At 42.7% G+C, this 27501-nt stretch overlaps 1 protein-coding gene across 2 annotated transcripts in view; it reads left to right on the forward strand.

Annotated features, from left to right (window-relative positions):
• The window catches only part of UNC5C (unc-5 netrin receptor C), a 313167-nt gene that overhangs the window by 247009 nt on the left and 38657 nt on the right, over positions 1 to 27501 (forward strand). The window contains exons 5-7 of one of the 2 annotated variants that reach the window (XM_035111588.3): positions 8537 to 8717; positions 12444 to 12611; positions 16522 to 16686. In XM_035111588.3, coding sequence (XP_034967479.1) covers positions 8537 to 8717; positions 12444 to 12611; positions 16522 to 16686 — 514 coding nt within the window. The remainder of the gene's footprint in view (positions 1 to 8536; positions 8718 to 12443; positions 12612 to 16521; positions 16687 to 27501) is intronic. The other variant, XM_088660494.1, reaches the window with a different exon arrangement.

Raw genomic sequence — 27501 nt, forward strand, 5'->3', positions numbered from 1 at the left:
GCAGCAATCCAGCAGCTGATGAAGGAAAAGGTTAATATTGTAGGAAGAATGGCAAAAGCAATATGAAACTTCCAGTAGCTCTGGCTTTTTTCTACCAACATCACTGGTTGCTTAACCATAGTGAATGAATCTTTGTACAGTCATACCTCGATTTAAGTGCACTTCGGTTTGAGTACTTTCAGTTTAAGTACTCCGCAGACCCATGTGGAATGGATTAATCCACTTTCCATTACTTTCAATGGGAAAGTTCGCTTCAGGTTAAGTATGCTTCAGGTTAAGTACGGACTTCCAGAACCAATTACAGTCATACCTCGAGTTATGTACGCTTCAGGTTGAGTACTCTGTGGACCCATCTGGAACAGATTAATCCACTTTCCATTACTTTCAATGGGAAAGTTCTCTTCAGGTTAAGTACGCTTCAGGTTAAGTACAGACTTCCGGAACCAATTGTATACAGTACTTAAACCAAGGTACCACTGTATAGCACCATGGTTAAGGGTTATGTTAGCAGGTTTTCCCTGTTAACCCAGGACCTGAAGTCAGATGATTGTTCTACGTACACAACTCTTTCTTTCTGAATATGGATTTTGTTCTTTTCAAGAAAAATAACAAGTGACAAACTGAGAGACCAGCAAGCAGCAGCAGCAGCAGCAGCAACAACAGTGGAGTACATTATTTAATTATTCCAAACTATTTGCAGTCAAGGCCAAAGGTTAAGGCAGAGCCAGCAATAAAAGGTATACAACAATACCAGTCCACAACTGAGCACCTGTTGCATCCAAAAAGTATCATGGGGGAAATGGAGATTGAAGAGCTATCCTACCGTATCCTACTTTTCCTCCTAAAAGCTCAAGGTGGCATTCATGGCTCTTCCCCTCCTCATTTTATCCTCATAACAGCCCTGTGGGGTAGGTTGGACCGAGAAACAGTGACTGGCTCAGTCAGCCAGTGAGTTTCATAGCTGGGCAGGGATTTGAGTCCTGGTCTCTCTGGTCCTTGTCCAACACTCTTTCCGCTGTGCCACACTGGCTCTACTATATTGGGGAGAGAAAAAATACACATTTCTTTTAATGACGCCAGGACACATCAAATTTAAAGGTCCAGATTGTTGTCATGGCATGTAAACTGGGGCAGGAGGTGCAGAAAAATGATGACTAACTTCCTCACAGTATGTTTCTGGCCAGGACCAGATGGCACCACTAAGAATTTGTGATTCTCTTCGTTCCTTCCAAGGAAAACCTTAACACAGCCTTGGGCATTGGAGCCCTAATTGAAAGTGACAAATAATCAGTGGCAGTGTGGATCCATTTGTTTTGGGTTTCCAGAGTGGGTGTCTTTAACATAGTATACCCTTTAAACAAGGCCCTACCACCAGTAGTCCTCTGGGAAAGACAAGCCTGTGTTCTCTCTTTTTTCTTTCTAGGACACATACTGATCCTTCCGAAGTAACACAGCCAAGTTATTAGCAATTAATTCATTTTCTCGTCGCTTCTGCTCTTTTCAAAGATGCCCGAATCTCATTGGAACGGTCTCTGAGTGAGGCAGACTCATCAAATTAACTCCTAGCAATAAGGTTATAGATCAAACATCAGTGAGATCTAAGATTAGTTAATATGCCATAAGCAGCTAAATGAAGATCTGCATTGGAATGTGTGATTCGCTGCACCTTCAACAAGGGGATAATTGCCTCGCTAATTATAAAGGGACTGCTTCTCCCTAAGAGTTTAATTGGAGAACATCAGCTGTAAAACTTGGTGACCCAATTGGGCTTCAAAACTGCCATTGTACCTGCTTAAATCCAGTTAGATGTGGGTGAGGGGAGGGCATAGAGGGCAGTTACTGTGGTGTCGAGCAATCACATTTGCTTGTGAAGCTGGGATGAGTGTGACTCAAATTCTGCTCAGCTGGCATTGTCTGGGCAGAAAGCTCAGAGCAGCCTGGGACTTATCCAAATATGCAGCATCAGGTGGCTGCTGTGTCTAATTGATTGTTAATATAACTGCTGTTTGCTTTGTTTGATGAGAGTGGCTCCTGTTTTTTCCCCTCTTTTCTTTCTCTGCCGTTATCCCTTAATTGGAACTCCTGTGTGTATGCATTTCTATGCAGGTGCTCTGGTCGCCCTGGCTGTCTTTTGTATTCTGTTCAGAAAGGGGAAAGCTTTTATAAGGCGAGTGGAACGCTAGAGGCAGAGATGCCTGTGAATACTGATGGGGCAGGAAGTGGCGTTGTCACTTGCTGTGTGACACCTATTGTGGGGCATCATCTGGAAGATATCAGTAGGGCAGAGAAGGCAAGGAGGCTCTGCAGAGCTGCTGTGTATGTTTTATAAGTTACAGAGGAGAAGTTCAGAAATGGAAACTTTGGCAGCAGCTGAGGAACGGGTCAGTTACCACTTTCCTGTTCTGCACACCTTTGCCCCACCTTCCTTTCACTTACCCCACTAGCCCCGTCCTCCTGAAAGCCTCTTGCCCTTTCACAACTTTCTCTTATGAATTTCCTGGTCTGTTCAACTAGCTGCTTCCTTCCCTTGTTCCTCTCTTTTTTTCCCCCCCTAAACCATCATCAGATTTTGCCCTGCCTTCTTTTCCTTGGCCCTTGCTTTTGGTGTATCTTTACTGGGACTTCTGCTTCATCTCCCTCTCAGGCAATTGCCCAAATCTGCTCCCTGGGTGGATGGGGGCAGGTCCCAAATTATCCTCTTTGGATTTATTTCAATTGGGCCCTGCTTGTGTCAGGTCCCTTCATTCTATGTTCCTTTACACGGGTTCACCCATGATCCTATAAACCAGTACAAGTTGTCTGTACACATGCACACTGTTTGTGTGAAAAGGTGTATGCTTGTTCATTTGTATAGCTCAAATACCGTGTAAATGGACTGTATACTCATTGAATGTTACATGTGAATAACTGTACAAGCATACAGCTCACCTACTGTGGGCAGAGAAACAGCCTGCACACTAATTGAACATTTTATGTGATGGATTAAAAGTGTACAGCTCAACTATCCATCTACACAGATCCATCTATACAGTGTGTACGCTTGCTGATATTAGATGCACAGATTGTACACTTATTGAATGTAATGTATGAACACCATTCTCGCATGTATCTCCTGCTTCATCGGCTCTTAATCTAGGTCCAGCTGCCTTTACCAGCTGTACTTTCTCATTGTTCCTTCCAGTAAGATCCTTTAATGAATTCCTTTTAGCTTGTTGGAAGCTGTGATGATGAAATTAATTTTAGTAAGAGTTTTAACTCCCTCAATTTTTTTTTAGTCTGCTGTTATATTTGTTAGTGTTTTAATTTGTTGTCAGCTGCCTTGAGTTCTGCCGAGGAAGGATAGGATAGAAATACTTTAAATATTTGTTTATTTTTTAAAAAGACGTATTTTCCCACCTAGTGGGGGAAATGGCAAATTCATGTTTATTAAAGTTAAGACAGAGCATGCTCAGCGGTTGTCCTATTTTCCAGGATGGGCGCCAAAATGTTGCTTGTGTGAACAGATAACAAAGTAAAACCCTGTTATCATTTCACACTGTGAGGGTCACCTCCATATGTTGTACCTGGTGCTGAGGATAAGCTGCTTCCCTGATTCTTAATATGCTATAAGGAAGAGCGTGGCTGGAAAATGACTACCTGTGGAATTATGAAATTGTTTGATGCTGATAGGAGGACTGGGCTGCAGCAGGCAGAGAGCACTTCATTGCTAATTATATTGATGATCACAAAAAGTGTGGAGTGCAGCTGTTTGTGGCGCAAAGACATATGGCACAGTTAGAAGCTTGGTAGCACCTGAAATACCCACTGCCAAACCTTTGAAGAGCTAATTGAAATTGTCTCGCATCATGATAAAGCTCATTCCACCAGACATTGTTCAATGCTTAAATTTAAATGCAAAATAAGGTTTCATTATATGATGCACATGTATATTCTAGCAGGCCCAAATGATAGGAAAAGCATTTTCTCCTGTGATGATGATGAGGAGGAGTGTGCTTCTTTTAAGATAACGCAACAATCCATGGCTTTTTATACAGATTTATCTTTTCAAAGGTTAAAAATTAAATATACGCCACCTAATCAATTGGTGTGACTTTTAAGTAGACTAGTCAAAACCTAAAACTAATTTGCTTTGCCTGCCCTCAATTCATTATTTTAACATTAAACAGTTGCTCAAAATATTCTACAGACCTGATTAGGGCCATGCAAGGGAGCCCTTGTGACAATTGTGGGTTTTTCCTCCCTTGCTGATGGCTGTTGGTCTCACATTTCATGTTGGGTGACATGTGGCAGGTTCCCTCAGTTAATTAGAACAAATGTGCCAATTATGTTAATATATCTTCCGATGCCAATCAGTGAATAATTAGAGACAACACATCTGTCTCCCACCAGGGAGTAGGAGAGAGTGAGCTGAGAAAGCGGGAACTACAAGGTGCAAAGTGCTCTAAATTGCTGCCACAGTGGATTGTACATTTCTTCACTGTGAATGCAGTGTCATGAAAGTCTTGCACATACTTTAACAATTGTTTCTGTGTGTGTTCACACACAGGGAGGGCATGAAGTTGCATGCAATCACATTTTCCTTAGACTGACACATTGGAATAATTATCCAGGTGTTTTGTTACAGCGAAAATTCTGCAACAACACTGTAGTACAGTCATACCTCAGTTTAAGTACACCTCGGTTTGAGTATTTTCAGTTTAAGTACTCCACGGACCTCTCTGGAACGGATTAATCCATTTTCCATTACTTTCAATGGGAAAGTTTGCTTCAAGTTATGGTACGCTTCAGGTTAAGTACGGACTTCTGGAACCAATTACACTCATACCTCGGGTTAAGTACGCTTCAGGTTGAGTACTCTGTGGACCCGTCCGGATCAGATTAATCCACTTTCCATTACTTTCAATGGGAAAGTTCGCTTCAGGTTAAGTATGTTTCAGTTTAAGTACTCCACGGACCATCTGGAACGGATTAATCCACTTTCCATTACTTTCAATGGGAAAGTTCGCTTCAGGTTAAGTACGCTTCAGGTTAAGTACAGACTTCCAGAACCAATTGTGTTTGTAAACTGAGGTACCACTGTACCTTATTTATGGTGTTAGGGTGTTGGGACCCTGTGGGTGTCACAGCTGCTTCTTTATGGGCAATGGTGTGCATCAAAAAAGCAAAGGAGCTTCAGTGACTTATCTATTATGTTATCACTGTGAATGAAAGGTGCTCTAGCCTTTGTGGGCTAATTGTTCCCATATTGCAGTTGTAGGTGAGGAGGGTGAGGGAATATATATGCAATTTAGCATGAAATTTTGGCATGTTTGAGAGAGACATTAATATTTTGCTCACATTCAAAGCGCCTTCAGTTTCCTTTTGTGTGAGCCATGACTGGCTTGCCGCAAGCAAGAAAATGTGTGAGCTCCTAGTGGGGAGTTTGTGGCTGCTTTTCTCCTGCGGTTGTTATGTGGTTGCATTGCACTGAGTTAAACTATGGTTTGTGTTAGTGTTACATCCAAACCCTGGCTCATGTTCCATACACTCTCTTCCTGACTACCGGTAACTGTGAGCTGTGTGTCCTATGGTTTACAGGTCGAAATTTGTCTGGGAGAGTTAAGCCATAAACATGAATTCAGGAAACATTGTAAATCAAACCATGGCTTGGCACAGCAGCAGAATGGTCAGGAAAGGACCAAAAGAGCTGCCATCTTTTCTTTGGGAGCCCACACATTTGCTCATTCATACTAAGCCATAGTTTAGCTCAGTGTTACGTGCAAACGAGGACAATAGGGATAAAGAAATCCACTAGCTGCTATCAGAGTGAGAAGACCTGGATTTACAAACAGATGTGTTATTTGCATATATATCAGTTGCAATAACCTTCTTTTTAAAACTAGCAGCTATGGAGGGCCCTGATCCGGATTGACTCCATGGTATTGAGGAAGTAGGGCATTAACCCTTTATCCATGGCACAACTGTTCTGTTAGGACAGAAGCTTCAATTCACACCAAAATTAGAGGATATAAATCTGACGACATTACAAGGGTGTCTAATGTAAGGAAGCATAGAAATATAGTAATGTGGAGCTCCTAAATTACTGAAATATGTGAAAATATAGATGAAGCAGGGCTTTTTTTATTGCAAATTGTCCTTCATTTTCCTGAGGTAATTGCAATGTGCATTTTCTATCTGGAACAATTGTTGTTTGCCTTATATAGTACTATTACCAGTGGCATTATAACTGACTCATTTTTTAAAGGCCCTACAAGTAGATCTGGTGGTTTTGGTCAAAGCCCCAAGGAGCTTAAAATGCAATATCCTGTCTTTTAAGATAAATTATACACATAAAACATTGGCAAATGGTTTGAATTTTCATCCTCTGAGTGTGTATCCAGCATTTTAGAAGAAATTATAACAGAGCTCTGAAAAAGAAGGCATAGCAAGGCTTGATTTTGAGAAACATTACGAAAGAGATGGAACCATAGGAGGGAAGTTAGCCTAAGGTACAGGAGAAAATGGCAAACATCATTAGAGAGGTTTTTCCAATCGTCTTCTTTTATGTGACTCTGCCCCATATCTGAATTCCATCTTGTCTTTCTCATGGCTTTGTGCTTACGTTATCTGGGTTCTCAACATACGTTAAGTTAGTTTTCCTGTATCTACAACAGGCAGTATTTGGTTTTAGTGTACTTTTTAATAAAGTTAATTTTGTACTTCATTTGTACTCATACTTATTTACTTGGGAGTAAGTCCCATCAAACTCCGTAGGACTTACTTCGAAGTAGATATGTATTGGGTTACATCATTAGTGTTTGCTTCTCTGTATTTAGTTTCCATATTTGAAAAGCACTGTGGTTATAGTGGTATGATTTCTGCAGCAAAGTATTTTGGTTTCCTTGTGCTTTGTTACTACAAGTATGTAAACAACAACAACCAAGTATCACCCTTCTTTAACAAATAAGGATCATAGATAGGTTTGTTATATAGAAGGCCATTTCATTAAATTCAGTTGGACACCCCACCCTATCATTAGGCAGAGGGAGGTCTGCCTAATCATTAGGCCTTGGGTGCAGATGTCAGAGAGAGGAAGCAGTTCTGCCACCGTCTGCTGAGTCTTTAACTAGCCTCTTCTACACTTCTTAAGCTACTCAGCTGCATAGCTGTCAATTTCTCCTTTTTTTTAAAGGGAAATTCCCTTATGCTGAATAGGCTTCCTCGTGAGAAAAGGGAAAACTTGACAGCTATGTTCAGCTGCCTTTAGGCACCACAGTGGTGAAGATTGCAGGTGATGTGCATGCCTACCTATGGACAGGGCTTTGCACATTCACACCAAACGATTATTTATGGGATAACATAGAACACTCAGTTAAAATATGTATATTCCTGCCTTGGAGTAATGATTCCTTTGGTGGGACTTAACTGGTTCTAGCAAGGAATGAATCAAGCTTTGAGTTACTGAAAATGGGAGAGGCTTACTGCCCATATGAACGACCGCTCATAGTGTTTTCTGTGACCGAAATAAGATGGAGCAGGCTTCGTTGGCTTCCAGTCTCCTTGGGCAGATGTTCAAATGGTTCAGGGTAAAGGGGATGTTTGTCAGGACAAACCGGGTCTTTGTTGGTAGTGAGACCCCTCTGTGTTCCATTGGGTTGGCCAGGGGCTGAGAATATTTCTGTTTTTCTTCGTTTGATTAAATTGCTGTGCACAAATTCCAATGATCCAGTTGACATGAAGGCACTGCTTTGATCCATCCTGGGTCTCTAAAGCATGCTCAGTTCAAAAGCAAATAAGCCACTGAATGTTCAGCCAAGTTATGCTAGACTAGCTTACCCCAGGCAGCTCTGGGAGAATGGGGTGCTTCTCTAGAGTGGAAATGAATGGAATATTGTATAGCTAGAGAATGCATGTTTATATCTTTAACTACTGCCCTCTGTTTGTCTACAAACATTTTTTAAAATGTTTGTATAAAGATTCGGAATGAAGTTCCCTATAAATGCAACTGTGGCTAATATGCTTGTAGCATATTTAGTAGAATCTATGTACACATTATCCTTGTTTTTACATCTGAACACAAGGTGTTTTACTTGTAAAATGCTTTGGGTTTATGTCTACAAATGTAATATATGAGTGAGACACGGATTTGCAAGCCTATAGCATTGTGAGCACACTCAGCCAAGATACATCATTTATTGTAATGTTCTTTGATTCAATCTGTATTGTACATCTTTATTGTTAGACACTCTAAGAGTATTTCCGAAGGGCAGGATAGGAATGCAGTAGTTCCCTTACACATTTTGTTTCATGTTTTCCTTTTCAGGAGGCCTATTTTACTTACATTTATATATGCAAAAGCTCAGAGTGCCATCTGTTTCTGTCTCTTGGTGGCCCTGTATGTAGACAATACTGAGTTAGATGGACCAGTTTTTTGATTCAGTATAGAACAGCCTCCTACATTTCTAGTCTTCTGATATAGATATTAATTTTTTTAAACTAAAACCACTGCATGCTATTTCTGGTGGGGGCTGCTGACCTTCCCTGTGAATCTCAATAGGTTGAGTGGCTGAAAAATGAAGAGGTGATTGATCCCGTTGAAGACCGGAATTTTTACATCACTATTGACCACAACCTGATCATAAAGCAGGCGCGCCTCTCCGACACAGCCAATTATACTTGTGTTGCCAAAAACATTGTGGCCAAGAGGAAGAGCACGACTGCTACTGTCATTGTCTATGGTAAGGGGAAATGGTTTTGCCTCAAAATGAAACTACAGCTTGATCCTACCAAATTAATACGGTGAGTTGTACCATCCAGCTGGCTATTTCTCTCCAGGACCTGGCAAGCAGAATATGCATATGATCACATGGCTGTTGGCTAAAATGTATATCCCTTGGAAAGGCCTTCTTGGACAAGGGGGACATGTGTGTATGTGTATTTAGGGATTTATATTTTGCCTTTTTGCAAATGACTAAAGGTGGCTAAAAGGCAAAATATAAATCCCTAAATGCAAATTACTAAAGGTGGCTAGGGAGGGACGCAGGTGGTGCTGTGGGTTAAACCACAGAGCCTAGAGCTTGCCAATCAGAAGGTCGGCGGTTCGAATCCCTGCGACGGGGTGAGCTCCCGTTGCTCGGTCCCAGCTCCTGCCAACCTAGCAGTTCGAAAGCACATCAAAGTGCAAGTAGATAAATAGGTACCGCTACAGCGGGAAGGTAAACGGCGTTTCCGTGTGCTGCGCTGGTTCGCCAGAAGCGGCTTTGTCATGCTGGCCACATGACCTGGAAGCTGTACATCGGCTCCCTCAGCCAATAATGCGAGATGAGCGCCGCAACCCCAGAGTCGGTCACGACTGGACCTGATGGTCAGGGGTCCCTTTACCTTTAAAGCTGGCTAAGCTAATCAATAGCATTAAAACAACAGCAGCAAATAACAAAATCTGCAGATTAAACAAAGATAACCATAAAAACAGTGACACTAGTGAGCCATTAAAACAGTTTAAATTAGAGTAGTTATCCTGAAAAGCAATCCAACGTCATTAAAACACTAGCAGAACACAATTGATATCTCTTCTCCAATAGCCACATGCCCAACCAAAATTTGTACTTGATGGAGAGATCAAATGACCCAAACTGGTCTATGGACCTCGTCACCAACTATTTTTTGGACTAGCACTGCATGGAATGGGATAAATCACAACGGTTCTCGCCCTCTGTCCTTCCTCCCCCAAACACAAAGCATGTGGACAATTGGCAAGTGTTTCAGCATCTCAATTTCACTGCACTACCTATGGCAGTGTTGTCATAAAGCTACACTGATCCTCTAAATCATGAAGTCTTTCTGCTTCGTCACCAAATCCAGGCAAATCCATCCATGCAATCTACTTACCGTATTAAGCATCCCTACATATAAAATCCCCAGTGTAGAACTGCCATAGCACATAGACTTTTCCCAGTGGGCTCCATGTGGCTGGAACAATGTACGTATAAACTGTCTTTTGTTGTCTACTAAAGTGAGAAAAGTATTGTGAGGATAAAACCCAGCTCTAATGGTACCATAGATGATCCTTGTTGCTTTTATCACAATCAGTTTAATTACAAGACAGATTATGCTAGAACTTTTATTTTGCAGGCAGGGCAGCAGTTTCGCTTAATTGTAAGCAGTTGTCTCTGTGAAGTCACAGTGAGGGCTTTTAACTCCTCTTTCTGTGAGGAAAATGGTTGAATACAGCTAATTAGCAGTATTTGTGACACAAAGGAGGCCCAACAGACGCACACAGCATAGTTCAGTTGGAGAGTACAATAGCATGCAGGAACAGAAGCAAGGCTCAGCACACACCATATATAATTATTCTTTCCAACTACAAAGAGTTTGACTAGGTAGGTGGAACTTCATCACCTGTTGCTGAAATGCTGTGAGAAATCGTGGATTGGAGTTGAGAACCCGATAAGCCTAGCTAAGATACATTTTGAATGCGCTCACACCTCTATGACGAAGACTGTCAGTAAATTAAGGAAAACTGAGCCATTTGGTCCATTAAGTTCAGCAACATATAGAGGGCCTTATGCTCTCCACCCTTGACCTACAGCATGCTGCAAAGGAGGGTAGGAATGAGTAGAGCTATTTTTGTTTTCTAACAGAGCATGTAGAATGGTGTTTATGTTTGCTAGTCACACTGGATATCACTTATTCCCAGTATCAGAGACTCTATGCACCTGAAAACCAGTTGCTGGAGAACATGAGTGGGGAGAGTGTGATGGTGCTCATACTCTGCTTGCAGGCTTCCCATGGAGAGCTGGTTGGCAACTGTGCAAATCAAAGTCTAGGCTAGGTAGGTCTTTGGTCTGATACAGAAGGAGTCTTCTTACGTTTAATCAAAACACAGTGAGCTGAAGAAATTAGTTCTTGTTACTGTGGAATGCTGACATCTCATGCCTTGCTTTTTTCACATTTCATTATTGTTGTTTAGTCATTTAGTCGTGTCCGACTCTTCATGACCCCATGGACCACAGCACGCCAGGCATTCCTGTCTTCCACTGCCTCCCGCAGTTTGGTCAAACTCATGTTCGTAGCTTCGAGAACACTGTCCAACCATCTCGTCCTCTGTCGCCCCCTTCTCCTGGTGCCCTCCATCTTTCCCAACATCAGGGTCTTTTCCAGGGAGTCTTCTCTTCTCATGAGGTGGCCAACGTATTGGAGCCTCAGCTTCACGATCTGTCCTTCCAGTGAGCACTCCAGTGAGCATTTCATTACCAAGACATAAAAACAGAACCAGTAGGAATATGCAGTCAATACTGCCTTTGGCCTGCAAGAATTAGAGCCTAGACCCCATATTACGTTCAACATGTGAGAGCAGCCTGGCGTTCTGCTTTTGAGAAATCTGAAGGCTCCCTAGGGAAGAGATAAAGGGAGATAAAGAACTGATAAAGAGAAAGAGAGAGGTGACTAAGAGCACCTTTTCTATCTATGTGGTTGCATTCATTTTCAGCTTTCTCTGCCTCAAGGCAGGACAACCTTCAGAATTCTCAACAGGCTGTTGTCACGTAGTAAACATTAATATTATTATACTAATATTAATTATTAAATTTCTATATTACTCTGGTCCATTGGGTCACAAAGAGTTGGACATGACTAAACGATTAAACAACAATTAGTCTTCATCCGAAGATCACAGGGCAGTTTACAATATGAAAATGTAAAAATATATTCCATAATAACAAACTAAAACAATACACACAAACCCTGACATACAGTTTTAAAGGCTGCAGATTGTTTAATTAGCCAAAGGCCTGCAAGAAGAGGAATATTTTTGCCTGGCACCAGGCAAATTAATAAAAATAAAACAGATAAAACAGTTAAAACAGTATAGCAGAGTCCCTTACTCCTAGCAATTGTGAGCTTCATCAGAGCAGTCTGGAAGTCCATCTATCTCTGGGAAGGGTGCATTATAGTGGCATGCCATATAAACGCTGTTTAAAATGGGGGAGGGGGAGAAAAGTTAACTGATAACAGAGTTGTGAATTAATGCTCACTTAGAAAAGGAATTTTGTAATTAGGGTTGGTACATTTACTAGGGGAGGGATACATTACTCATTTGCATTTGCTGATTCATTTAATTAGAATTCATAAATTGTGTGCCAGTGTTCCACATATCAGCTGGGATGGAAATAAAGATCAGTTGAATCACTACCCTAATTGTAGTGCACTTAACTGAGGCTGTTGGAAGCCAAAAGGGAAATTGCATGCAATACATAAGAGTGAAGAACTTAGGCTTTTAAGAAGCACCAGTTCGTTTGTATAGATAACTAAAGCGATTAAGCTCCAACAGTCACCATACCTGGCTCAACCAAGAGGCCAACACAGTACATGAAATAGTAAAAAGCATTAGGATTCCTGTGAAATCTCAGTGTTCATTGACTTATATACCCTGCCTTTAAGTCTTCTCTATTTCTCTGTCTTCTCAGTCAATGGAGGATGGTCAACCTGGACCGAGTGGTCCATCTGCAACAGCCGTTGTGGAAAAGGCTCCCAGAAGCGCACAAGAACCTGTACCAACCCTGCTCCACTCAATGGCGGTGCCTTCTGTGAAGGTCAAAGTTTGCAGAAAATAGCTTGTACCACATTGTGTCCAGGTATGTCAAATATAACTCTGATGGGTCCACTTCTGTATATTTTGTTTCCATCTTGTTCTTCTAGCATCAAGCTTTGGGGAGATAACTGTTTTCTTGTTCCCCCCTCCCCTCCCTTTCAGCGGGTAAATGTTTCATTCTGTTATATAAATGGACAGAATGGTGCGCAAACAGCAGTAGGTTCATTCCAATTATTGCACAAAGCTTACCCACCATCTCTGTTCTTTGTAATTTGCAATTTATGTAACATTTCAAAGCTCAAAATCTTAAGAGACTTAAGTCTTAGCTCTGTTGAAATCTCTGGACGTAAACTGGAATTTAATTATATAAAATGATTCTGAGCAATAAAGCTGAAAACAATATTTTAAGCTCTTGGGTGAAGAGTTTTCTACCTGCCAGGACAAACAAGGGCATTCATAGGGGGACTTTCCCCCCTTCTTGCTACATTTTGGTCACCTTGCTCAAAGACTTGATATCATCCTGCTCACTAGAGATTTGATATTTTTGAATACTTGTCAATATATTTTGTTTTAAAGCATATTTTAGATACTTTGTTTTTGTAAACTGCCTGAAGATTTATTTATTTTATAGTAAGCCATCTATAAACTGACTAGTAAAGAACATAATGAATAAATAGAGACTAGTAAACTCTCCACATCTCATTTGGGATTGATTTTGAAATAATCTGAGGTTCCACCCCCACCCCTGCAAAACAAAATAAGCACAAAGAAAGAACTTGGATAATTTTCTGACCCAACACAAGTCTCTGAAAATGTCCCATCCTACCTATCTCCATCAGACCCAGAACACACACACACACACACACACACACACACACACACGTACATACCTGGCCAGTGACAACATGAACAGCAGTAGTATGTGGGGAAATGGGAGATGGGAACAAGGGCGTAGCCAGGATCAAAACTAGGGGGGGCAAGCCATGATCATTCAGGGGCGGGGCCACAAAGTGGGAACGTGGGCGGGGCTACAGGGCCAGCTGGCCTGATGACATCGTGGTGGCGGCAGCGGCGGCAGCGGCCACCTTGTGCTTCTGGAGCTGGCAACGGCGGCGGCTACCCTGCTTGGCTGGAGAGGACGGGAGGGTCTATAATAGAGAGAGGGATACCTCATATTTGTGGGTGCCTCTGGGTGATGCTGTGAAGCTGGAACTCTGCAGCAAGAGGATGGGAGGGTCGGGCAGGGGAGAGGGGGTGGCAGGGCAGGCGAGGGCGAGGCAAGACAGGGCCGCAGTCTCGATGCCTCCGAGGCGTTGCTGCATATCAGCATAATATTTCAACCATGTTGTGGGTTCAAGCCCCACATTGGGGAAAAATTCCTGCATTGCAGGGGGTTGGACTAGATGACCCTTGTGGTCCCTTCCGACTACAATTCCATGATTCTATTGATATATTACCATAGCATATGCATGATTCTGCTTTCTTGAATTGTCCTAGGCATAGCAGCCAACTCCTAGAGGCCTAGGTGCCTCCCCCCCCAAAAGAAATTACTGGTAAATACTGTATTTTAAAGAGTCCTCCCCACCCCATGTTGATGGGCTTTCTATGTGGGGCTTATCTGCCCCCCCCCCAGTATTTTATTGAGGATGGAAGAGGGAGGAAAGGAAGGAAGAAATAGAGAGAGGGATAACTCACATTTGTGGGTGCCTCTGGGTGACGCTGTGATGCGAGAACTCTGCAGCAAGAGGAAGATACCGGTACACCTGTACAGGAGCCTTGTAAGCAGCTTTCTCTCTGCTTGATTTACAGCAGGCACGTCCAACAGGTAGATTGTGATCTACCAGTAGATCACTGGATGTCTGTGGTAGATCACTGCTAGATCACTGGCACCCCTAAAAAAAGCTCACCCAAATTTTTCCTCCTCCCTAAAAAAAGCTGAACTATGACCCGAAGCCCTAAACAAAAATGGGCCTCCCTCCCTCCTAAAAGAAGCTCAACAAGTTTGACCTAAACCCCCCAAAACAGGGCTTCCCTTCCTTAAAAAAACTCAACAGCTTTGACCTGAACCCCCCAAAAGGGGGTAGATCACTCCCAGTTTTTAACTCTGTGAGTAGATCAGAGTCTCTTGGGAGGTGGCCACCCCTGATTTACAGTATACAGATGCAGGAGGAGGGGCAGACTGGAACACCAATGCTTTTTATAAACATCACTGTGTCTATCAAAGCTACAGCCCCCCCTTCTTATTCACTTCCTTTTAGCCTTGCAGGGCCACCTTAAGTCAAATTGAATCCTCTGCACCCTCATTAAATCGCCAATAGAACTGTTAATGCGATCCCTGAATGCCCATTAACAACTCCCACTGAATAACAATAGGGTGAATAGGGTGGACCTTGCCTGAAGGGATATTCTGCTCCATTGTCTTAACTGCTTAAGTACTGGTAGCCACTTTGCTTTATTTATTTGATGTGTTTTTGTTACAGCTGTGTTCCCGCCCCCAGCAAGTGGAGAGCTGCTCTTGCTAAAGCAAAGCCCTTTCCACTTCAGTTTTTGGAGGGGCAAAGTATTGGTTATGGTCTGTAAAATACAATAATTTTTTGCTTCTAGGGGGGGGCAGCTGCCCCCTCCTGCCCCCCCCCCTGTCTACACCCATGGATGGGAAGGTCTGTCTTCCTCCCCATCTGTCACCATGACTTTCTGGCCCTTGATAGTTATAGTAACTGAAGCAATAGCACCTGGAATACTACAAATCTCAAAGACCACTGTGTCTCTCTCCCTAGTGCACAGCTATGGAGGGCTCTAAGATGATGGACAAAGAGAGGGCAAGTGTCCAACTTCCCATCTCCCTATGTGCTTCAGTTGCTTGTGACACTGCTGATGTTGTCCAAGTATGCAAAAGAAACAGAGAGCATGTTTGGCAGAGGAAACAGCCTAAGGGCAACAGTGTTTTGCGGTCAAGGAGGGTCGGAAATTGAGTGTCACTTCTGCATCCGTGCTCAAATCTTGTGTGTTTGGATGGGGTGGCAAGTGAGAATTATGGTGCAGCTAATCGGGATTACTAAATCTAATGAGTGACACAAACTCTAATGATGAAAGTGTTAGCCTGGCAGCTTGCTATTAGACTTCTGCTTCTCATACTACAAGCATTTGTTAAAGCAGAAAGTCATCACTGTGGATAGTTGGGCTCAACCTTATCATGAAGTCAGTGACCACATCAGAGTCACTGATTGCTTCCATATATGCTTCATATTGGATGTTAAGCACAAAGTTTGTTACACAGTGTTAGCTGTTAGATTTCCTCCTGTTTGTTTGCAGTGGTGCTATATGTCACAGTGTCAAGCAATTCTTATCCCACCACATTCTCCTTCACTTTTCTTTGCTGTAAAAAGTACAGATTTTTATTTGGAAGAGGGTTTGTTGTACAACCCGAGTTTGCACAACCTGAATTTTCTGGGATGCATTAAATGCCACCCAACAAATAGTGAAAATCTGGAAGTGTCCACTGAATCAGGGTGTTAGCAGTCGAATAGAAAGGGCTGCATGTGTACATACGCTAGCAGTTTTCTGGGTGGAATTCGCTGTCCTTGAGCAATATGAATTTAATGTCCCTGTAAGACTTCATTACAGCATGGCACCCCCACAAACTAGGCTTTTCCTTAAACAAATAAGGCAAATGGTCCAGAAACAGACTGAAACGAAGCCCTTTAATATAGGCTTCAGAGTATTTTCAGACTAAAATAGATACTCTTGATATTGCATGATCTTTATTGTGGATAAACAAAATATCAGCTTTCTCCAATGTTGTACCACTCTTCATGCACAGCGGATTCGCATCTGGGTTTGTTTTGTTTTTAAAGATTTTATAAACAAGTCTTTATTTGCATCTCTGCCTCTTGCCTCCCTCCCCTTCAAAATTGATTTTTTTTTTAATTTTGACTCTCTTTTTTTTGGAACAGTAGATGGAAGGTGGACACCGTGGAGTAAATGGTCTACCTGCGGAACAGAGTGTACCCACTGGCGCAGGAGGGAATGCATGGCCCCAGCACCAAAGAATGGGGGGAAAGACTGTGATGGCCTTGTCTTACAGTCCAAGAACTGCACAGATGGCCTGTGTATGCAGAGTAAGTAGAAGTACATGGATGCAGCTACACTGGCATTGTGATTTGTAGAAGAAGAAAAAACCTGCTGAAAAAACAATTAAAGATTCAATATTCTCATACTATATTGCTGGAGTGGATCCAAAAAGGACCCTCCGCTTTATGACAGCACGCGATGGGTGGAAAACCCACAATCCTGCATTTAAAACATTTGGCAGAAGTTTCAGAAACAAGTCTTGCTCTGTGCTCCATTTGGGAAGAATTTCGAATGAAGCTTGCAAGGCATGGGAGGCCATGCTTTTCAAAAACTGTGCACAATTGCATGAGGGTTTTAACAGCAAATCCTTCACATATATATATATATATTATTTTGCCACCTGTACTGATATCCCCCTCACCTTATTTTCTCCCTCCTGGGATTTGGACTTGCAAGCTTTAGAATGAGACCTGGCAAAGTTCTTGTGTGTCTTCTAGGTCTTGAGTGCAACCGGAACCTGAACAAATCTCAGCCTGGAAGTGCCTTTAGGGATTGGTTGGGCTAAAGTTCCAAACCTTATTAGATAAATGCTAGTTTCTGCTCAGTGTATGGGATTGGTGTGGGTCTAGTCCTGCATGAGGATTTTTTTTAAAAGAAAGACTGTAGTCATGGTACTAGATTTCTGCTGGCTGCTGTTCCTAAATACTTGTTTTGTAAAATATTCATTTAGGCTACAATCCTAAGCACATTTATGAGGGAGTAAGCCCCGTTGAACGAAGTGGGATTTTCTTCCAAATAGGAATCCAAAAAGCCGCCGTACACCAAGTGAGACCAGCTCCATCTAGCTCGGGGTTTCCCAAACCTGGGTCTCCAGCTGTTGCTGGACTACAACTCCTATCATCCCTAGCTAGCAGGACCAGTGGTCAGGGATGATGGGAACTGTAGTACCAAAAAAACCAGCTGGAGATCCAAGTTTGGGGAACCCTGATCTAGCTCATGATTCTCCATACTGACAGCCAGCAGCTCTCTGGGATTTCAGGCAGGGAATATTCCCAGGATATACCAGGGATTGAAACTGGGCCCTTCAACATGCAATGTGCATGCTTTACTACTGAGCTACAACCCTTCCAAAGTAAATGTGCACTGATAGGCTCATATATTCAGGAGTCGAAACCTTTTGAACAAGCTTCCAAATAGACATGCATAGGATTGTACTGATAGGAGGTATACAATGGACAGTTTTCACTGGGCCATGGCAATGGTATAATAAGAGTGAACATTGCCTACACACATTAACTTTTTCTGCCCAAATATAACCACTGTTCAAAAGCCTTCACAATCTATTTGGTTCAAGTTACCTTAAAGGTAATAAAATTCCACGTGATACTTATCTGACAATATCCTTCCTGTTTTTGTCAGCCATCTTGCAAAGTTGTCTCCAATTCATCAGTGTATGGAAGGGAGGCAAGGAGCTTATGACTTTAGAAAGAAGCATATTTTTGTAATACTGAGTGGGGGGCAGGGGAATATCTATTCTTAACTTAATTTCCTGACAGTATGTCTTGGAGATAGAAGAGATAATGCATGTGAGAGATAATGTACATGTAACTCTGCTAGTGTGAATGGACCATTAAGACAAATTAGCAAGGAAATAGATCTCCTTCATTTCTAGCAGAGCTTTACTGCCAGATTATATTTAGACAGCTGTGTGTCACCTTTGTGTGCGTGCAGAGTAATTTAAGCAGAAATATTTTGGAGGGGGGGGAGATTTTCTGTGTGACTGAAGAATAAGAGCCCTATAGGAATGTCACTATTATGTAGGTAGTATATTGATTTTTATGCTATTGGATACACGCCTATATTATTAGCCATAGGATGGAAACTTTCATGACGTGGTCCAATTCACGAGCCTGGCTTTGGGCTCAGATCCTTCCTCAGATACAAGCAAGGTGAGTAATGTTGGGCCAAGTAGTAGTAATAGTGAATGGAAGATCTTAGCCATCTGGAATGCACTTGTGATAGAATACACATATAGAAGAAGTTAATCCTCTTATGCACAGCCAGGGATATGTAGCTGCATAAATAAATACAGATATCCTAAAAAAAACACATTGCTTTGTATTTACAAGCCTTTTCTCTTCCAGTCCATTATTTGCTACAGTAACATCACTCAGGCAAATCAATAAGCTCTTTCATTCACCTAGCCCTACTCCTGTGTAAAGAAGCAGTCAGAACTGCTATCGATTTCTTTGCGGATAAAAACTGTGGAGCTTTCCCTGAGCCTCTCCCTACTTCAAACCCTCATAATTATAGTATTTTTCACCCAAAGCTGTAGTTTCTGCTTACCGCTAACTGTGGTATTTCTGGTGCAACTTGGCTGTCACATTTATTCAGACTAATGATCTTGCCAGTACACACACTCTCTTATTCTGTAGTTAGTATTTTCCCCCTAACGTGAAAGGATGAATAGTCATTAAGTCAGCGTGCCTTCAGAGAGAGAGGGAGGGAGGGAGGGGGAGGGAGACAGCAAGACTGAATTGGAAAATAAAACTAGCTGTAGTGAAAATTTAGAACTGCTGTTATTAGAAAAGGCCTCCCAAGTACACAACCTCTTCTAGCTGGAGTCCTTACAATAATTTAATAATTATTGTAATGGCTTTAATTGGGCCTCAGCCACTGTCTGCGTTGTAAGGCACATTAAAAGCCTGGCCTTCTGCCATCTGGAAGAGTTCATTTATTTACCTCTACATGTGCCATATTTTCATGTGCATTAAACATCAACAGTTTAGAAAAAACCAGTGCATCAGGACTGAATAGAAAGAGATAGCTGTGGAGTTAATAAAATGAAAAGTGTAGGGATGACCCAGTGCATAGTCTGAATAAGAACAACTGAGTACTGGTGTCACCCCAACAACCTGTTCTGGAGATTGCAGCAAACCCTGCAGTGCCAGTCTCTGTTAGATCTCAGTTGCAGGTTGGAGGGCTGTGCTGAGAGAGAGAGTAAAGGTAAAGGGACCCCTGACCATTAGGGGGGTTGCGCGCTCATCTCGCATTATTGGCTGAGGGAGCCGGTGTATAGCTTCCAGGTCATGTGGCCAGCATGACAAAGCCGCTTCTGGCAAACCAGAGCAGCACATGGAAACGCCGTTTACCTTCCCGCTATAGCGGTTCCTATTTATCTACTTGCATTTTGATGTGCTTTCGAACTGCTAGGTCGGCAGGAGCTGGGACCAAGCAACGGGAGCTCACCCTGCCACAGGGATTCGAACCGCCGACCTTCTGATCAGCAAGCCCTAGGCTCAGTGGTTTAGCCCACAGTGCCACTTGGGTCCCTGAGAGAGAGAGTAGTTTACAGCAAGCCTGCAATATAGTCCACTGCTAATACTGTATGTCAGAGCAAAATAAAAAAATTCCTTCCAGTAACACCTTAGAGACCAAATAAGGTGCTACTGGAAGGAATTTTTTTAATTTTGTTTTGAATACGGCAGACCAACATGGCTACCTACCTGTAACTATGTATGTCAGAGGTGAGACTGAAACTAGTCCAGATTCCCATTCCAAAATACCACTCAGGTTGCAGCAAAGGTTAATCTAGGTGAACCACTGCTTCAGTCTTCCTTGCTGGCCAAATTAAACCCATAGTTGCATGAAGAAGCCTAATGCTCCACTAACTAGCATACAGACTGGTAGCACTTTAAAATGCGCAAATGCTTTTTTAAAACATGCATCCAAGTTAGAGCAGGGAGTCCTGTTTATGATGCTGTGTTTTGTTTGCTTTTTCAGTAGCTTGGGTAACACACATGAAAACACACACACATACCAGGGGAACAGGCTGGTTGCCCATAAATCTTGAGCTATGGATTTAGTCATAGCTCTTCAGGAGCTGCCCTCTCTATGTTTTGCACATTGACCTCCAAACTGTTCCTTGAGGGGAAAGAAAGGTTAATTTAACAACTCTGTCTTTTGTGTTGTAGTAATGTTACAACACAATGTTAATCTGGCAACACACATAGCCTTGCATAATTAAGTGGACATGTCAGGCCTTTCCTATGCAATATGTGTTCAGATTCCCTCTGTGCTTATTTTAAAAGCTATAATGGATTATAGGACATTATATTAGTGATGTGAACCTATCAAGCCCTTGAGCAGATTAGCTTGCAGTAAGCAAGAAAGAAGGCTGCTGCTGCTGCTGTTGTTTTGTTGTTGTTGTTTTAAAAAAGCAAAAAATAAAATAGAGTTCTTTGAAGATCATCACGGTGAAACCCTCTTGAGTGCGCACAAAGGAATTAAATGAGCCTTTGTATTAAAATGGAATAAGTCACTCTGAATATACCTGTCTATCTGCATAATCACATTCCCAACCCATCCAGATGCAGAGCACATGTACACAGGGGCTTTCTGCACTTGATATGGCACCCAAGCACTAAATTATATGCAGGGAAGCGTTCATGGAAACAAAGATCCATGGGGGCAACATGTTTCTGTACTAACATAATTTACTTCTGTGTCAGATTTGCCTTATTGGACCAGGTCCACAATCTACTCCTACCCCTTCTGTTGTATGGACACATGTGTGATAGTGGTTGAACAAGGGCTTGGATATGGGAAGCTATTAGATAAAGACATTGTAACATTGGTCCATCTAGTTCAGGCATCCCCAAACTGCAGCCCTCCAGATGTTTTGGCCTACAACTCCCATGATCCCTGGCTAAGAGGACCAGTGGTCAGGGATGATGGGAATTGTAGTCCAAAACATCTGGAGGGCCGAAGTTTGGGGGTGCCTGATCTAGTTCAATCAAGGGTGGAGAACTTCCCCCCTCTCAGCAGGTGAAAATTTTCTCATCCCTAACCATCATGGACCAAATAACACCAGTAGATGAAATAATAATAATAATAATAATAATAATTTTATACCATGCCCATCTGGCTGAGTTTCCCCAGCCACTTTGGGCAGCTCCCAATCGAGTGTTAAAAACAATACAGCATTAAAAACTTCCCTAAACAGGGCGCCTTCAGGTGTCTTTTAAAAATAGGATAGCTGCTTATTTCCTTGACATCTAATGGGAGGGTGTTCCACAGGGCGGGTGCCACTACTGAGAAGGCCCTCTGTCTGGTTCTCTGTAACCTGCCTTCTTGCAATGAGGGAACTGCCAGAAGGCCCTCGGCACTGGATCTCATTGTCCGGGCTGAACGATGGGGGTGGAGACGCTGCTTCAGGTATACAGGACCAGTGCCATTTAGGGTTTTAAAGGTCAGCACCCAACACTTTGAATTGTGCTCAGAAACATACTGGGAGCCAATGCAGATCTCCCAGAACCAGTGTTATATGGTCTCGGCGGCCACTCCCAGTCACCAGTCCAGCTGCCGCATTCTGGATTAATTGCAGTTTCTGGGTCACCTTCAAAGGTAGCCCCACGTAGAGCGCATTGCAGTAGTCCAAGCGAGAGATAACTAGAGCATGCACCAACCTCTAGCGAGACAGTCTGCGAGCAGATAAGATCTCAGCCTGCATACCAGATGGAGTTGGTAGACAGCTGCCCTGGACACAGAATTAACCTGCACCTCCATGGACAGCTAGGAGTCCAAAATGACTCCCAGGCTGCGCACCTGGTCCTTCAGGGGCACAGTTACCCCATTCAGGAGCAGGGAATACCCCACACCCACCCGCCCCCAGTCTCCCCAAAACAGTACTTCTGTGTTGTCAGGATTCATCCTCAATCTGTTAGCTGCCATCCATCCTCCAACTGCCTCCAGGCACTCACCTGACATAATGATGTCAGGCGATGAGCCTCTTTGAAGGCACACTGGCTGCAGAAGGAGGGAGCAGTTTCATTTCAAACTTTTGATGAAGCTGCTTTTCCTTCATTTTATCAGCAATACTCTTCCTGCTCCTGGTGCAAAGTCTATTCAACCTGTGCATCAGTTAATGGGTGGTGGAAACACCTGGCTCCAGCAAAGGAGCACTCAGGAGCACACTTTAAGCTCCCAGGTTCCTTTGAAGCAACATTGATGCCTGTCCTACACTTGACATCACATATGACATCAGGTGTGGGGCAGGTAGGTGTGGTTTGCCAAGAAAGGGCTGGTGGATCAACTTCGGACACCTTACAGGCAGAATCCAGCCCATGGACTGGAGATTCCCCAACTCAATGTAGCTCAATGCTACCTTTGACTGGCTATCATTCTCCAAAGCAGGCATCCCCAAACTGCGGCCCTCCAGATGTTTTGGCCTACAACTCCCATGATCCCTAGCTAACAGGACCAGTGGTCGGGGAAGATGGGAATTGTAGTCCAAAACATCTGGAGGGCTGAAGTTTGGGGATGCCTGCTCCAAAGCTTCTATCCCAGTTCTGCCTTGAAATGCCAGGGATTGAGCCTGGGACCTTTGGGATGCAAAGCCTATGCCAGGCATCCCCAAACTTCAGCCCTCCAGATGTTTTGGACTACAATTCCCATCTTCCCCGACCACTGGTCCTGTTAGCTAGGGATCATGGGAGTTGTAGGCCAAAACATCTGGAGGGCCGCAGTTTGGGGATGCCTGGCCTATGCTGTCAGTACTGCTGAGCTGATCTATGTGGCTTTTAGGAATCAGATGTGCTAAATGAATGAGAACTTGTACACAGTGGCGAAGGAAGGCTCTCTGGCACTTGTGGGGGGGGTGTCGAGGGGCGGGCTGAACCGTCCACAGGGGCAGGGCTGAACCGGCGGCACATGCGGGGTGCCGATACGAACAGTGCATGCACGGCGCCGATACGGATGGTGCCGCTCGAGGAGCTTAGGGACAGCACTCGAGCGGCGCTCTTCATTCCGGAGGTCCGTTCTTAAGCTGAAACCGTTCTTATCCTGAGGTGTACTTTTGCTAATGGGGCCTCCGGCGTGCAATTTCCATTCATATCCTGGGGCAAAGTTCACAGCCAGGAGCAGCCACTTCCAGGTTAGCGGAGCTCATAACCGGAAGCTTTCGTAACTGGAAGCGTTCATAACCAGAGGTACCACTGTAAATTTAAATGCATGCATGTAAAATTTCCCTACTGGCTATCAAAGGTGGAAGAGGAAATAATATGAGCCAGATAGCAGCCTAAGTCTGTGTGTCATCTAGATTTAAAAGGAAAAAAAACTGATATAACATTATGGTCATAAGTAAATGGTATAGCAGTGTCACTATAACTAAAATAGAGTATGGAAAGATCCATGCAGAATCTACTAAAGAGGATGGGTAGGTCTAGTAGTGTGCTTTAGAACTTGATTTATTGAAATCTGACTGCACTAAATAAAAGCTCAGGCTCTGGTCCCCAAGATAGACATTTAGAATGAACAACAGCTGTCCTGCATGCCACATAAATCTTACAAAAACTTAATATAGGATGTTAATAAAAATGTTTAAAAATCCTACTAGGAGTTACCCTGAAAACATTATCCATTCCGTCTTTCTGCAGCCCATAGAGCTCTATAACTGATGCCTTAACAGAAACACCTTTATTTGCACTATCCCAGATCCCCACTGCGGTCTGACAACTTGCTTAATATCCAATTAATGTAACTTTCTTTTGGAGCCATGTGTCCATTATCAGAAGAGAGACCTCAAAGCGACAATATAGTACTGCATTGTATACAGCAAACTTGACTTATTGCAACTTCAGGCATGAAATTAATAGATGTAAGCCATGTTGTGCTGAACTTTCACCGGGATTCAGATTTCATGTTGAACTCTTGTGGGGTGGGGACATTCATTGGAATGCTCTTCCATTGTTGAAATTCCAAATTTCCAGAGAAACATGCTTGGCATTGGGACAATTGTCTCGATTTTGAAGGTTCGCTATAACTTCAGTATAGCTGTAATTGGCAATTCCTTATTTCCCATAATAACCTGTCTCGTGCTTTCTTGTGAGTTTTCATTAGGGTTTTGCGTTCAGGAAAAAAATGAACTGAAGGGAAGGAGTTCAGAGTGGGCATTTATGGATTCCTTTGTTTTGTTTTTGTTAACCCTGGGTAACAACCAATCAGCTTGAGGTTTCAGGGAAAGAGAAAGGAGGATATTTGCTGTGGTGTTATTTGATCTAGTCACCATGGATTGGTGCTATGAGTCCAGGACTTGGACCAAACATATATGAGATTTTAAATAGCATTTTATTCTTTGTGTCTTTCAAAAGTACTTTAAATGGGTTCCCTTCTCCATATATGACTGAAATTGGGCATGTCAGAAATTGGGTTGTAAGAATGCCTGAAAATTTCATGCTGATTGAATGGAAGACATACATACATACATACATACATACATACATACATACATACATACAGGTAAAGGGACCCCTGACCATTAGGTCCAGTTGTGACCGACTCTGGGGTTGCGCGCTCATCTCGCATTATTGGCCGAGGGAGCCGGCGTATAGCTTCCAGGTCATGTGGCCAGCATGACAAAGCTGCTTCTGGCAAACCAGAGCAGCACATGGAAACGCCGTTTACCTTCCCGCTGTAGCGGTTCCTATTTATCTACTTGCACTTTGACGTGCTTTCGAACTGCTAGGTTGGCAGGAGCTGGGACCGAGCAATGGGAGCTCACCCCGTCACAGGGATTCAAACCGCCGACCTTCTGATCAGCAAGCCCTAGGCTCAGTGGTTTAACCACAGCGCCACCTGGGTCCCACATACATACATACATACCGGTAATTTTATTTGTATGGTGCCTTTCCACAGTTCCATGCTTGATGAAACTTACAACATGGAAAAAACATAACTACAATATAACAAAAGTAGTCATAAACAAAATAAAATAAAATTACACAAGCGAATTGAACAATTTCCATATAAATCACAACAAGATCTAAAATAATCAAAGAGTCTGTTCAGCAGCCTTAGCTTTTGTCGCTGGAGTCAGTCAGGGCCCTGCCCTTCCAGGCTAGGTGGGAAAGGTCTGCAGGGCAGGGAGCAGGTCTTCCAGGACTCTCAGCCAAGCTATAGGCATTGCAAGTTATTTGGCATCACCAAAGTTACAGACATCATGAAAGCACCTGGGTCTCCTGTTGTAATCAGTGGGGAATGAAAATGAATTGGAATTTTGTGAATGGGTGAACTTCGCCACAGGACAAATGCTGTTGTAGAATAAGAAATGAAACACATAGAGGTTTTAAAAATGAAAACAAATGCATGTTGAAATGATTTGCCCCTACCTTGCACACACCTAGTTTTCACTGGGAGAGTTCGTTCCAGTGGCTACCAGAAAGAAATAGTTCCCCCCATAATGTGAGCTTTTTCTTCTGATACTTCGCTGCTGCATTTTGTGCCAAATGTTGCTATGCTTGAGGTCAAACTAGAAACGATCCTTTGCATTTAAAGTTCAGTTTTTTCAATGCAAATATCAGATTGGGGGAGGAGCTGATAATTATTGGAAATGCAGCAGTCATAGGCAATAAATTTAACTTTCATCTTAGGACTGAATGAGGGTTAAATTCCTCTTCCACAAGCACTGTGATACCTATAATTACCAGCCTCCAACACTCCAAACCAATGGTGTGTTGTTGTTTTTAATCGGTGCCCGCAAAGGTGAGAATTGGGAAGGGAAATACTATTTCATGAGTGGAAGTCTGCTGGTGTGACATTGGATGTCGACCTGCATACTAAATGCCAAGAGGCATTTAAGTTTCCGGTTAATTTGGCTTACTAGGAGGAAAAAATCCCTACTACAATCTCCATCATGATTTGCTTTTTGCTCATGAGATTTCACTGCAGGTACTTGAGCCTTTGTTGGGTGTGCCGCCCACAACCATACCACAATTTCTACATTGCTTTGACCATGCTTTGATGGTGTTTCCTGCTTGGCAGGGGGTTGGACTGGATGGCCCTTGTGGTCTCTTCCAACTCTATGATTCTATGATCATGTCATTTTCACTATGAGCTCTCAGTGCTACAAAGTTGAGAACTGGAAATAGAGCCAGAAATGGATTTTAGAAAAACCATTGTCAGTATTGGGAGGAGAGGGGTGGGACCCATAAATGATAATGGAAGTTTCAACAGAGCCTTAAGTCTAGTTGTGCCCTACTTTTTCCTTCCTAAAACTGGAATGAATAATTCCCATCCCTCCAAATAATTTGAGATGTTCATTTAAATGCAAGGGAGAATCTAAGCGTTGTACTAACAGCACTTTAACTATTCCTACAGTAAACACACAAGAAGTTAGCAACAAACACTGATAGAACCTTTGAAAATAATTTTTTTTTGTTTCATCAAAAGCCACTTGAGGCATCTTAAATTACTTTTTTTTCCCCTCAAAGCAAGTTACCGACTGTGACACCAGCTGCTCCAGGCACAGATCAACAGAGCCAGAAACTATTGTGGAGTCAAATTCAGCAGCACTTTTTTTTTCTACATTTACCCTAGTAAAGAAATGTGGCAATGATAGTTGAAGTCCCTCAGGTACTTGCCATGCTGCAGTGCTGATACTGTGAGCAAAATAGATCAAGGAGGAGAGACTACAAATCCCTGCTTTGCACTGTTCTCACTTTGAAGCTGGGAGAAAAGTCATTTTTCATTATTGCAGGTACTAATCTCAGCAGATTTGCCTCATTATCTGAAGAAAATGTCCTTTCTTATTATATGGAAGATCAGATTGGCAAGCATTAAAAAAAAACAAAAAACCCTAAAGAGAGATGGCCAGGCTCACATCTTAAAAAGCAGTTGACACCAAACGCCGGTTGTTTGTGTCCCCCAAATAATTTCCTTGCCCCTCCCAAACCTATTAATATTCTGAATTAAAATGTAATTTCAGAAAAGTACAAAAGTTTCTGATTTAAAGTAAATTCCTATTCTCAAAAGTGTTTGTATTATAAACAGTCGTGAGGGATGTTTATTGCCCATGAGCATTTTTT

Source organism: Zootoca vivipara, chromosome Z1 (genome assembly GCF_965207765.1).
Source record: "Zootoca vivipara chromosome Z1, rZooViv2.hap1.1, whole genome shotgun sequence".
Classification (NCBI taxonomy): Eukaryota; Metazoa; Chordata; class Lepidosauria; order Squamata; family Lacertidae; genus Zootoca; species Zootoca vivipara.